At 46.5% G+C, this 13,988-nt stretch overlaps 1 protein-coding gene across 4 annotated transcripts in view; it reads right to left on the reverse strand.

Moving 5' to 3' along the window:
• The window catches only part of LOC147122286 (palmdelphin-like), a 141,373-nt gene that overhangs the window by 24,699 nt on the left and 102,686 nt on the right, over positions 1-13,988 (reverse strand). For all 4 annotated transcript variants that reach the window (XM_085983255.1, XM_085983257.1, XM_085983256.1 and 1 more), the window contains one exon: positions 9,977-10,107. In XM_085983255.1, coding sequence (XP_085839381.1) covers positions 9,977-10,107 — 131 coding nt within the window. The remainder of the gene's footprint in view (positions 1-9,976; positions 10,108-13,988) is intronic.

Below are 13,988 nucleotides of genomic sequence, written 5' to 3' on the forward strand. Positions count from 1 at the left end.
GATAGATAAACTGTTAAAAGTAGCAGCACAAGTTGATAAGGCCATAAAGAAAGCAAACAAGGTACTGGGGTTCAGCTCCAGAGAAACAGAATACAAAAACAGGGAGGGTAATGTTACATTTATATAGAATCTTGGTTACACATTGTGTGCAGTTCTGGTCTCCTTAAGCTGGGGCTCTTTTCTCTGGAAAAGAAAAAGGAGATCTGATAGAGTTCTTTAAAATTATGAAGGAATTGGATAGGATGGATGTGGAGAAATTGTTTCCACTCGTGGGCAAGTCCAGAACAACGGGACATAAATACAAGATAGCCACAAATAGATTAAATAAAGAGTGTAGGAGGAATTGCCAGCAGAGGGAGTTAAATATCAGCCCTCTAGTGCAGTGCAGGAATTAAAATCAAAACTCTTTCTACCCTGCAGCTATTTGAAAGCTGGGCAGCTGAGGGGCCCTCCTGACTCAGGCGCGACGTGAGCCACTTTTATTTATGCTAATTAGGGTCCTATTATGTAGATAGGATCCCAGAACAGTATCTTCGGCCTACCGGGCCCCTCAGTAGCTGCTGGACCAGAACTGGAGGTCCTCGGAGGTTCAGTAAATAAAAACCTTTCTTTTGTACGGCCAGGAGGGTCAAGAGTGCTTCACCGGACCCCGCAAAAAATGGTTTGGGCCGCTACCCCCACCCCTTCCATATTCTCCAAACCCTCTCTCCCCTCCCCCAATGACTTACCTTGCTGCCCACCAACGTGACTTCAATCGAAAGGAAAATGGGGCGGTTGATTGGATATCACCCGTTTTACACCCCTGCCAAAGTTGAAAGTTCCTCTCACAGTTTCTATATTTTCTCTTCCTCCTCTTTGCTCTGTTGCTACAATTTCTGGATTGTTTACTTCCCCTGTCTTTTCCTCGCTCTACATTTCTGTAAAATTTTCCCTTTTCTCTTTCCCTGCGGCTGCTTCCATTCCACCTGCTGCAGCTTCTGTAATACTTTCTCTCTCGGTCTGGTTCCTCTGCCTTTCTCCAGTCCCTTGTCATCTTGCGCGCTCGGTCCCAGTCTAGCCCAAGATTACTACAAAAAGGAGCACTTTTAACCCTTTGGGTCATGCAGCTCTGCAGGTACAAATTACATTAAAAAGTCCAGCTTCTGATCATGGAGGAGAAGTGTAAGAAGTCACACTTCACCTGAAGAAGGAGCAGCGCTCCGAAAGCTTGTGATTTCAAATAAAGCTGTTGGACTATAACCTGGTGTCGTGTGACTTCTTACATTTGTCCACCCCAGTCCAACTCCGGCATCTCCACACCATGGAGGAGAAGGTTTACTTACAGGAACTGCTGTGAATCCTTTCAGAAGAAAAATACTTCTAAGAATCCAAAAAATTGTAAACATAACAATATTTAATAGGTATTAGTAAAAATGGGTTATAGTGAAGACACATGAAAATTTGACTGTGTGTAATAGGTGTACTAGTTAAAGTATGCACACATTTCTTTTAAACTGGGAGTAGGGTTTTGTGTGCCCATTACAAACATGTAATTGTAATGAATATTTGAATAAGACCGTATTATTATAGTGTCTTTGGGAAGCCACTAAAATTGCTTGTACATGGCCATATACTTGAAAAATAGAGTTTAAATATAGAAATAATATGACATTTTCCCACGTTAATCATTTTAATCTCAATGCTGCCTATTCTAGACCTGGGTGTCCTTGTGCACCAGTCGCTGAAGGTAAGCATGCAGGTGCAGCAGGCGGTTAAGAAGGCAAATGATATGTTGGCCTTCGTAGCGAGAGGTTTCGAGTACAGGAACAAGGATGTCTTGCTGCAGTTGTACAGGGCCTTGGTGAGACCACACCTTGAGTATTGTGTGCAGTTTTGGTCGCCTTATCTGAGGAAGGATGTTCTTGCCATGGAGGGAGTGCAGCGAAGATTCACCAGACTGATACCTGGGATAGCAGGAATGACGTATGAGGAGAGATTGGGTTGATTGGGCTTATACTCGCTGGAGTTTAGAAGAATGCGAGGGGATCTCACTGAAACTTATAAAATTCTAACAGGACTAGACAGACTAGATGCAGGAAGGATGTTCCCGATGGTCGGGGAGTCCAGAACCAGGGGTCACAGTCTAAGGATAAGGGGTAAGCCATTTAGGACAGAGATGAGGAGGAATTTCTTCACCCAGAGAGTGGTGAACCTGTGGAATTCTCTACCACAGAAGGCAGTTGATGCCAAATCATTAAATATATTCAAGAAGGAGTTAGATATATTTCTTAAGGCTAAAGGGATCAAGGGGTATGGGGAGAAAGCAGGGACCGGGTACTGAATTTGGATGATCAGCCATGATCGTATTGAATGGCGGAGCAGGCTCGAGGGGCCGAATGGCCTACTCCTGCTCCTATCTTCTATGTTTCTATGTTTCTTAAAAATATCACCGAAGGGAAAGAAGGAACTTTGGGGGAGAAATTCGTTATAGCCCAGGAATGGGCAATAACTTCAGAAAAGTTTACGATTTTGCGCCAGACGCTAATGAATCACGCTGCACACAAAAGTGAGGCTTATCCCTCAAAGAGAGGACTGGAGCGCTAAATCAAGCATTAATGGCCTAGCCCAGTGGTGCTACACTCAAAAGTACTAACCAATATCAGGTGCAGTCTAATCGCAAGTCATCATTGGCACAGGCTCTTTCCAGTTCTTAAAGGAGAGGTTCATTGATGCTGCAGAACCTCATTCTCAGCATTGCTGGCTGTGAACCTGTGTCAGCAAGCAGGAGCAGGCCAAGCCCAAGGAGCCGGATAACTCAAGCAGGTGCCATGATGGCAGATCCACGCCCCAAGGAGAGAGCCCGCAGGTTCTCCGATGAAGTGTTGGAGGCATTGGTTTTCGCTGTGGAGAGACGGAGGGCAAGTGGCAGGAGGCCCTCGCCACAAGTCTTCCGCGCCATGTGGAGGGAGGTAGCCCCACAGGTCTCGGGCAGCACTGTGGTCCCCAGGACCCACACACAGTGCAGGAAGAAATTTTACAACCTGAATCGGGTGGTCAGGGTGAGTCAATGCCTCAACCAATGCTACATACCACCGTCTGAACCTCAGTCTGCACACATTGACCAAAGCACCACACCCTCAGTGCTCACCCACCAACAAACTTGCACACGTACACACACATCTCACACCTTGCACACAATGACAGCTATTCAACCGTGGCAGGCATATCACCCAAACACATTGCTCCATACTCACTCACACACTTTCCTTTCTCTTGCAGGCCAAGGTGGCTCACAACAGGTGGGGAACACGCAGATACCCAACCACTGTCTGCGCTGGAAAATAGAGTGCTGGAGATTATTGGGCGCCAGGGACACCGGCAACGTTGAGCCCCTTGGGGACGGCAACAGTATGTTCATCCCTATTTCTTCATCTCACATCCCACTTCCCCCTCACCCCACAAGCTTTTCGCACTTTCCCGCTAATCATGCTATATGCATGCATTTCTCCCTTCCTGCCCACCTCCCCTCACTTTAACCTGACTATTGTGCCTTTATGCATTCAGATAATAAGCAAGCACCTGAGCAGCCTGTCCCCGAGGGCACCGTTGAGAGCGAGGTGGGAGAAGAGGAGGAGGAAGAACACACCGTGTCACTGCATGTCTCACCCGCAGACACCAGCTCAGATACTGGCACTACGCGTTCTTTCAAGGCTAGTATAGTAGCAGGATCTGCACAGGGTGATGCACCGGGGATGAGCGGGCTGCAGCAAGACCAGGGGGAAAGGGTAGCTCGGGGACCGACTCTCTGGAGGGCGAGTTCACGTGCAAGTTCTGCTGCACAGGATTCAGACGAGGAGCTCGACAGGGAGGCCTTTAGAAGAAGGGTGATGGGCATGCATAGGGAGATGATAGGTGCAATGGCAAGGGTGCCAGAGAGCCTCTCGGCAATGATAAGGAGCGTGGAGGAGTCCGCCTCTAACATTGCACAAAGCTCTGTGCACACCATGGAGCCCATCATTTCCAGTCTGGAAAGGATGGTAGACTCCCAGAGAGACCGTGGCAACCCAGACCAGATGCTGCGTGTGATGGGTGATTGGGCAGCTTCCATTGCAGCACAGGCGGAAGCGACGCAATGTCTTAGTGCTGTAAGGCAGTCTATGGTTGGTACCATTCAATCTCAGACTGCTCTCATGCAGTCTCAGAGTCATACAAGCTCTGACTGCTGCCATCGTGGCTGGGTCTACCACCATCAACCGAGGCTTTCACAGTTTCGCAGCAGGCCAGCAATCTGTGCTGCAACAGATTGCTAGGGATGCTGAGGTGCTGCCCCAGGGGAGTGGTAGTGGGTCAGGAACCTGCTGTCCTCTCAGAATGAGCGCATTCCTGCTCCCACCGCTGGCACTCCGCCATTGCCCTTGTTGCTGCCTGTTATCCAGCCATCCCAGACTGCTGCCCTCTATGCTGAGGTGGTGCAGTCTACAGCCGGGCCTTCCAGGCCCAGAGCTGGTCGATGGCACCCTGCAAGGCCATCTGAAGTCTCCCGCACGGACACTCAGCAGCCTTCCACCAGCGTTGCTGCAGCCACTGGGCCAATACTTCATAGGAGCACTAGAATAGGCAAAGGCACAGTAACGACAGGCACTAAGGGATTGCACAAGGGTGAATAGTTAATATTATTGTTGTAAATATATGCTAACTGATTATTGATAAATTTATTAATTCACTTTGGATTATTTTGTGGTGTGTCTCATTTCAAATTTGCACTGTGATATGGCCTTCGACAGGGATGGAATGAAAGGGATGGAATGATGGGAATGTGGTGAGCAATGGGGATCTGGGGTTTAATTTATTGAAACTGCAGTCTGATGAGACTGCCCTTCCGGAAGGGTGATTGAGTGGCTGCCTCCTCCCACACTCCTGTTCCTCCTCCTCGTCCTTTTCCTCTCCCTCTTCCTCTTCTTGGTGGTCCCACAATCCCTGGTGTCAAGGGCTGGGCCCCACATGATGACCAAGTTGTGGAGCATGCAGCAGACGACGATGAAATGGGACACCCGCTCAGCCGAGTACCAGAGGGCTCCTCCTGAGCGGTCAAGGCAGCAGAACCGTTGCTCAAGTATCCCGATGGTCTTCTCGATGATGTTCCTGGTGGCAGCATGGCTCTCATTATATGAGTGCTGGGCAGGAGTGTTGGGGTTACGGAGGGGAGTCATGAGCCAGATGGAGAGAGGATAACCCTGGTCTCTGACCAGCTAGCCGTGAGCTTCATGTGGTGGCTGGAAGAGTGCTGGCTCATCGGTCTGGCGCAGGATGAAGGCATCATGGCTGCTGCCAGGATAGCTGGCTTTCACATCGAGAAGTCAGTGTGTGTGGTCGCACACCAACTGCACATTAAGAGAGTGGTAGGCTTTGTGGTTACGGAAGATCTCAGGATTGTTATGCAGTGCCCACAAAGCCACGTGGGTGCAGTCAATGGCGCCCTCCACCATGGGGAATCCCACTATCCTGGCAAAGCCACATGCAGGCTCATTCTGCTTCTCTCTGGTGATGGGGAAGAAAATCTAGTCCTTTCTCCTACTGTAGAGAGCCTCTGACCTCCTGGATGCAGCGATGGATGGTGAACTGCGAGATGTTAGCTGTATCTCCTGTTGCAGACTGGAAGTTCCCCCTCCCCCCCCACCAGTAAAAATATTGGACTATGAAATATAAAAACCCAGAACTGCATAGCCCGCAAAAAGGGCTCGGCAATAAAGGGTTAATCCAAACATTGCAGCCGAAACTACGAATCTAAAATCTGAACAAGAACATCCGCATATTCATGTACCTTAAGGGGTTACATTGTCCACCTTAGACCATGGCCCTCGAATAACAAGTTTCAGTGCAGGCCTAGACAATGGGCCGGGCCTTGAACCTTTTGAATACAAAAAATAAAACAGAAACCAACAACTTTGCATATGCAGTCACTTTGGGAAGGTTGCATTGTCAGAAAGATATCTCAAATCAATGGACAATACCAGGGACAATTCACACATGTTGAAACGAATCATATGCTCAGGAGGGGGCCAGGAAATACTGCAAGTTGGTTTTGGTTTAAAGTAAGATCACTTCGAAGACAGTGGTGTGGGAAGCCGACGGCAGAACAGCGAACAGAAAGATTTGGGCCTACAATCAACTCCAAGAGACAGCCGATCGGGAGTGGTGATTATATGTTTCAGTCAAATCATAGAGGGGACTTTTGTAATTGAGTCTGGGTAACTTTATATGCAACAGTCAAAGTGCGGACGGGCTTAACTGTGTCATATTGTGTCGATGCAAATGACCCTTGCATAAGGTTTGTATTTTGGGGTTGTTAGCCTGATATAAATCGTAGGGACTTATACTGCGGAAGTAATTGTGTGTGTGTGTGTTCAATAAACGAACAAATCAAATGTTGAGCCAAAACCCTGTGCCATGTGTATTTTGTTCTTATAAATCCTGACGTCCATGAACTGTGTGTAACGGGGGACCAGTATCGGAGAAAACCCCTTACACGAAGACATTGAGGGCAGCGGTGACCTTGACTGCCACTGGGAGAGCCATGGTCATCCTGATCTGAGGCTCGATGTCTGGTTGCAGGAGGTGGCAGAGTTCTGTGACCACCTCCTTGGTGAAGCGGAGCCTTCTAATACACTGCTCCTCACTTAATTGAAGGTAGGAGAAGTGCTCTCGGAATACCCTTGGAGGATAAGGCCTCCTGTTGAGAGGCCTGATGGCCCTCCTCCTCCCTCTAGCCACATAGTCCAGTCTATCTTGCTGCCTCCGCTCCCTTCACCATAGATCCTGGAGGGCGAGGTTGACTGCCAGTACAGCCCCCATTAATGTAATGAAGTGTACCACTTTGAGATGTTGTGAGAATAAATGCAACTAATTTTTAGTAGCCACAACACTCCGGAGACTAAACAGCCTTTAAATTACTGATTCAAACTGTTCCACAATGTCAAACTGACAAGGAAGCAGTGAAGCAGTACTAACCTGAGAGCTGCGACTCATTACTCATGATCCCTTTAAGTAGCACCCCTGGAGCCGGCTACCGACTGTTTCACGCCTCCTCTCCCTGTCGCTGTTGGGACGAGGCACTAAGGCAGGGGGCGATAATCAATTTTGCAGATCGGGCACCCAGTGAGCGTTGCATGCTCACTGATGTCACAATCTGCCTGGCGCTGAAGTCCCTGGAGCCAACTCATTGCGGCGGTGCTACCGGGGTGCTGGATTTGACGTGATTTGTCGGATTCGCCTCGTCGTGGCACTACTGCCTCAGCACCCCGTTAGCGCCCCCGCCAGGCGCTAACTGGAGGCACTAAGGTACCGAATTTCTGCCCCCTAAATTTATAGAGAAAGCCAGTTGGTTGAAGCAGGTTTTACAGGTCTTCAATTGTGCCTCTAATATACCACACATTGTGAACAGAACTTTGTCAATGGACAAAACTTTGATCTTCAAACATCAGACATGGGCTAATTATACCCCTGGAACATGCTGTGCATTGTTTCTTAAATGAGCAATTTCATTTCTCAAAGAGGCTTCATTCATGTTTCTTTCAATTCACAGAATTCTAACACAGCTTTGATAATGTTCAGGGACTGAACCATGCCTTTCCATATTGATAGCGACATTAGTGATTTAATGCTGTTGTAACTTTCCTTTTGGCTTTCTATAACTGACTGTAAAGGAATTTAAACAATTCACTGCCGCAGCTGTGCCTGAATAATCCCCCGCTTCCTTTAAACACGTTCAGAGAAATGTAGCAACAAATAAAACACCGGAACCTTCCAGTCATTGTGAGGGTCAAATTTCCATCAGCAGGCCGAGACTATTGGCCAGGAGCGATGATGTAAGTGTTGGATGCCAAAATACCAGCTGCTTAAATTGATCATGTGTGTGTTTAGTTTACCTGCCTGGCTCTTCTCCTTGCCCAGCTACTATACGAATACAAAGCTAGCTTCCTTACAACTTGGAATCCTCAAGCAACGGAGAGGAAATTGTTGAGGTTCTAATAAATATTTTTAGGAGCTTTAACTGATCATCTAAAAAGCACATGCGCCATGAGGAGTAGGCACTTAGAACAAATACCTCAATAATCGAATGGAGCAAATCAAACTAGCTATTCAAAAACTTATGCTTATTTATGTTTGTTCTTGGGATGTGGGCAATATTAATGGACCCTCCCTCAGTGCCCAGAGGGCATTAACGGTCAACCACCTAGCATGGAGTCACATGCAGAGGTAGCATCAGTGAACCAATTGGGTTTTTGCAACAATCCAGCAGCTTTCATGGTTATTTTCTGGTCCAACCCCACAAATGACCAGATTTATTGAATATCAGTTTCACAGCTTCATGTGGTGGGTTTTAAACTCAATCTCTGGGCTGGTAGTCCTGTGCCATATACCAATAGGCTACCATACCCGTTAAATAGGTTTTCAAAATGCACTGTCAAAGTTACTCATGTCGGACTTTTAAAAATGGTTAAGACTCAGAAAATGAACGGCAAATGATCTACCTACATTGAAAAACTGGCATGGCAATGGAAAGCAGAAGCTGATGGTAAATGAGAAAACATCTGTCTGGGCACAATAACTGTTGGAATTCTACAGGGATCCTGTGATGTTCATACTATTCAGCACCATTGGAGAGTATTTACGTCCAACTTCCCCTCATGAGATTAAATGAGTGGGGCAGAGGCCATGATAGAATAGATGGAGCATGACCTATGGATGGAGTGGGCTTTATCACTCTTGCATAAAGCAGGATGTCAAGTTTTAGATTTATAAACAAATTTATGTAGCTGCCCGTTTAAATCACACTTGATATCAACTCTAGGCCTAGAAATTCAATGGTGCTGTGCCTGTTTTACAGGCGTAAAGTGGGCATCTAAGGATCCAATACGGCGGAACCTATGCAAATTGGCGGCCTAGAACTTGTTTGAGGCCTCCTTGGCAAAAAATTGGTTTGTGACTAACCGCAGTATGCACTGTGTATGCTGCGATCAGTTCATCAGTTCCTTCAGGTTTGGCAGTCAAACCAATGGCTCTTAAAGGGCAAGGCAAGTTTAAACTTTTCTTTACTTAGCTTATTGTGGAACTGGGAGGAGCAGGTGAGCTTCACCTGGCTCCACATTAAATCCACGGATTGCTGCTGGTCACCGCTTGCCCTCTCCCGATCGACTCCCAACCACCAATTGCCACCACCGGAGTCTCCGAATCATCTTGCTGCTGCCCGGGACTGGTGAGCTGCCTCTGGGGCCACGATTGCCACCCGCAGCTCATTGGTAATAAGCAAAGGAGGTGCATGGTGCGATCCAAATTCTAGGCCCCCCCATATTCAAGTTGAACAACTTGACATTAAAAACATAGTGAACAGAAAACTGTTCTGGGTGCATAGGGGTCCTATGATGCTGACCCCACCAGAGTATGTGTAGACGGAGGAAAACTCCTCAATTTACATGTGCTGTGCGGACACCCACACCACTGGGGCCACATCTCAGGTGCCTGCCTTCTATCCGAGGCCACATATTGTGGTGACTGATGCCAGTTCATAGGGGGAGAAAGTTACCAGGAGCCTGTAGAAAGAAGATACACATGCATTTTATTGGCCCAAGGCTATTTGTAGAATATGTGCACTGTATAAACAGGAAACTAGAACAGAAAAGTAGTTTGTTGAATGAGCCCAATATATACTTCATGCACATGGGGGTAATTTTAACCTCACTCACCAGGTGAGAAACCCAAGGGATCGGGTGGAGCGCTGGTTTTCCCACCCCGACCAACATTACTTTCCATTGACTTCAATGGAGAGTAAAACCAGTTTCCCGATGGGCGGTTTAGGTTAAAGTGGCCGCCATTATCTCATAATTATGCTTTCATTTAGAATGTCTAGCTTACCAGGAGCCAACTGTTACTGAAACAGAAATACCATTTCAGAATGTTAACGGGGCTACAACATATGCCCATACATTCTTGGGTTTACCTGAGAATATTTTGTTCCAGTTGCTTGGATTGATGCTGATCTTCCTGGTGCTGCTTTTTCATTGCCTCTTGTTCTTGAGGATATATGGTGGCTACTCCCTCCAGGAGCCATCTTTCTCTCAAACTCTTGGACTGTTCAGAACAGCACAATGTTAGAATCTGTTTTGCATTAACACTGCATTACAGACAGGAAGCAAAGAGTTGGAATAAAAGGGCCTTTTTCCGAGTGGCAGACAGTGACTAGTGGGATACCGCAGGGATCGGTGCTAGGACCCCAGCTATTCACAATATATATTAATGATCTAGACAAGGGAACTAGATGTAATATCTCCAAGTTTGCAGATGACATAAAGCTGGGTGGGCGTGTGTGCTGTGAGGAGGATGCAGAGAAACTCCAGTATGATTTGGACAGGTTGGGCGATTGGGCAGATGCATGGCAGATGCAGTATAATGTGGATAAATGCGAGGTTATCCACTTTGGTGGCAAAAACAGGAAGGCAGATTATTATCTGAATGGCAATAGATTGGGAGAGGGGAAAGTGCAACAAGACCTGGGTGTCCTTGTGCATCAGTCGCTGAAGGTAAGCATGCAAATGCAGCAGGCGGTTAAGAAGGCAAATGGTATGTTGGCCTTCATAGTGAGATGATTCGAGTACAGGAGCAAGGATGTCTTGCTGCAGTTGTACAGGGCCTTGGTGAGACCACACCTTGAGTATTGTGTGCAGTTTTGGTCACCTTATCTGAGGAAGGATGTTCTTGCCATGGAGGGAGTGCAGCGAAGATTCACCAGACTAATACCTGGGATGGCAGGAATGACGTATGAGAGGAGATTAGGCCGATTGGGCTTATACTCGCTGGGGTTTAGAAGAATGAGGGGGGATCTCATTGAAACTTATAAAATACTAACAGGACTAGACAGACTAGATGCAGGAAGGATGTTCCCGATGGTGAGGGAGTCCAGAACCAGGGGTCACAGTCTAAGGATAAGGGGTAAGCCATTTAGGACTGCGATGAGGAGGAATTTCTTCATCCAGAGAGTGGTGAACCTGTGGAATTCTCTGCCACAGAAGGCAGTTGAGGCCAATTCATTAAATATATTCAAGAAGGAGTTAGATATATTTCTTAAGGCTAAAGGGATCAAGGGATATGAGGAGAAAGCAGGGACAGGGTACTGAATTTGGATGATCAGCCATGATCTCATTGAATGGCGGAGCAGGCTCGAGGGGCCGAATGGCCTACTCCTGCTCCTATCTTCTATGTTTCTATTATCACATTGTTTTTCATTTAGCAAGCGTTTATAAACATCCTGCCTCATTTTGAGATTGAGTTTAACGACAATGGCTGGTCCAAAGGGTGAGGGCACTTTTTAAACCTCTCCAACCTGGGTTTCAATCCACCTCAGAACATTGGGTTTAAAATCTCTTCTAATGGCGGCAAATATTCAAATTTTTGGACAATTTGTTCCCTACGCCGATTGCGTGGATCCGTGGCACAAAAGTCGGCTACAATTCAGCACTAATTGGTACTAAATGGCTGGAGTGGGAAATGGGAATGCTTCATTAGTGCACGAGAGGATGCTCTTTTGAGGTTGGGGTTAAGGCACATTGGGGATAATATACAACTTTGCCACCTGGGCAGCAAAGTAGCAGCGCGGATTGCCCACCTGTTGTAAAACCTGCCCAATTTTCATCTACAACAGGTGAATGATCCGCTCCACCATTTTACCACTCAAGCAGCAAAGTTGAATATTACCCACATTGTTGAGACACTACAGAAGAAACTTCACTCTGTATCTAACCACTTCTATACAACACCTTGGAGTGCATCCTATTTGACCCCAAGATGTGCTTCTGACCCCATATCCTCTCCATCACAAAGACTACATAGTTCCACCTCTAACATCGGCCATCTCTGACCCTGCCTCAGCCCATCTGCTGCTGAAACTATTATCCATGCTTTTGTTGCCTCCCGATTTGACTATTCCAAAGCTCCCCTTGCTGGCCTCCCACCTTGCACCCTACATAAACTTCAGCTCATCCAAAGCTTGGCTGCCCGCATCCCAACTCGCACCCGTCATCCCTGTGTTCGCTGACCTACTATTGGCTCCCGGTCCAGCAACACCTCCATTTTAAAACTTTAATCTCAGTGTTAAAATCCCTCCATGGCCTCACTCCTCCCTATCTCTGTAACTTCCTCCAGCCCTACAGCCCTCCGAGAACTCTGCATTCTTACAACTCTGGCCTCTTGTGCATCCCCCATTTCCTTTGCCCCACCATTGGTGGGCATGCCTTCAGTTGTCTAGGCCCTAAGATCTGGAATCCTCTATCTAAAACTCTCTCTACTCCTTTAAGATGCTCCTCAAAACTTACCTCTTTGACTGAGCTTTTGGTCAACTGTCCCAATATCTCCTTCTTTGGCTCAGTGTCAATTTTTGGCTGATTGTGTGCTTGTGAAGCGCCTTGGGATGTTTTACGCGCTTGTGACGTGCCTTGGGATGTTTTATTATGTTAAAGGGGCTAAAAAATACAATTTGTAGCTGATACTGATACTGAGAGCAAAAAGTAAAGGAGCATGCCATTCCCCAGCACAACCTCCTAGAAGAACACAAAAATCCTCTAAAATATACTGGCCCGGAATTTGCAGTGGGTAGTAACAGCGAACGAAAAACGTTCACTGTTATTACCCCTTTGAAACTGACCGCAACTTCAGGATGTAGCGCACACACATCCCAACGCGGAAATCCTGAGGTTGCGGTCAGTCATTCACTGCTCTGACACTGACTGCGCTGTGACCACCTCACCCACCCCATAGTCGGCAATCAGTGTAATCAGGGAAACCAGTGGAACTGACGAAATCCTGGGCTTTTCCGCGGTAATATCGCTGTCAAGTACCCCATTAAAAAAGTTAGACCTTGTTGAGTTAGGTGTAACTGGGGTTTTAACAGTGTATTGACTGCTGAACAAATGTTATGGCCCTGAAAAAAACTAATTTTAATTTTTTGGAGTGTCAAATTTTTCAAATGTTACAAAAATTAAAAATTTTAAGAAGTGTTTAAAAAAAGTGGGAAGTGGGGCAGCGGGCAGGCCCGCTTCCTGCAGAAAAACCATCTCTCACTCTGATCCTCACAAGCACCAACTCAGAAAACTTTAGGCGGTGAGTTTCAGGGGTCTGTACTGGGTGACGCACAGGTGAAGGGAAGCAAGGGCAGGTGGAGAGAATAACGCAGGACGCACCTCTCCGAAGGATGAGGTTGCTACAGAGGGTGCAGATGGGGACTTCCAGGGCCCAGCATTTAAAAGAGCGATAGGACTGCACCAAATATCTTATAATGGGCAGCTGATCCTCTACCATCTGTTTTCTACAACCACCGAAAGTTAAAATGAACCCTTTTAAATCCTAGGTCTCAATGTAGATAAATTTAGAAGCCGACATTAAAATGTTGCATGTTTTCAGCTTGTATGAAAGGAAGGAAGGACAAGGAAATGTGTTTTGTACAGAAAATACCTCTTTTGTTGGCTAACAGATTGAAGGGAGAAAAAGAGAATTGTCCTAAAAAAAACTACCCTTTTTTATTGCTTTCTGAATCTCTGCTTTGCCATTTCCGCAAATATGGAACAATACGTTGTGTAAGGAAAAACCATTTCAAGGTGGATTTCCTGTACAAAGTAGAAGCTTTGTGCTGCTCCACCCCTTCACATCAATTTCTATCATGGCATAGGAAGCGCAACATCCTATTTCAGCCTCAGTTTTTATTTGTGTTAGATTGACAATGCTGTGCAATCTGTGCCTCAGCATGTCAGAGCACCAACATGTTGTATCATCACTGCTGATCTGAACGTCTTATAGATATTACAATTATTTTGGCTGCATTCATTTTGCAAGACAGATTTACCTAGGTTGATGTGAACTGAGTAACAAATTAGATACAATGACGACAGTATAAATGGGTAATTCAACCACAATCGCCACAAAACAGAGTTAAAAGTGAATTTATTGGATATAATTTTATTGTA

This window comes from Somniosus microcephalus, chromosome 3, assembly GCF_052327205.1.
Source record: "Somniosus microcephalus isolate GS21.2 chromosome 3, FLI_Smic_1.0, whole genome shotgun sequence".
In the NCBI taxonomy this organism is placed as follows: domain Eukaryota; kingdom Metazoa; phylum Chordata; class Chondrichthyes; order Squaliformes; family Somniosidae; genus Somniosus; species Somniosus microcephalus.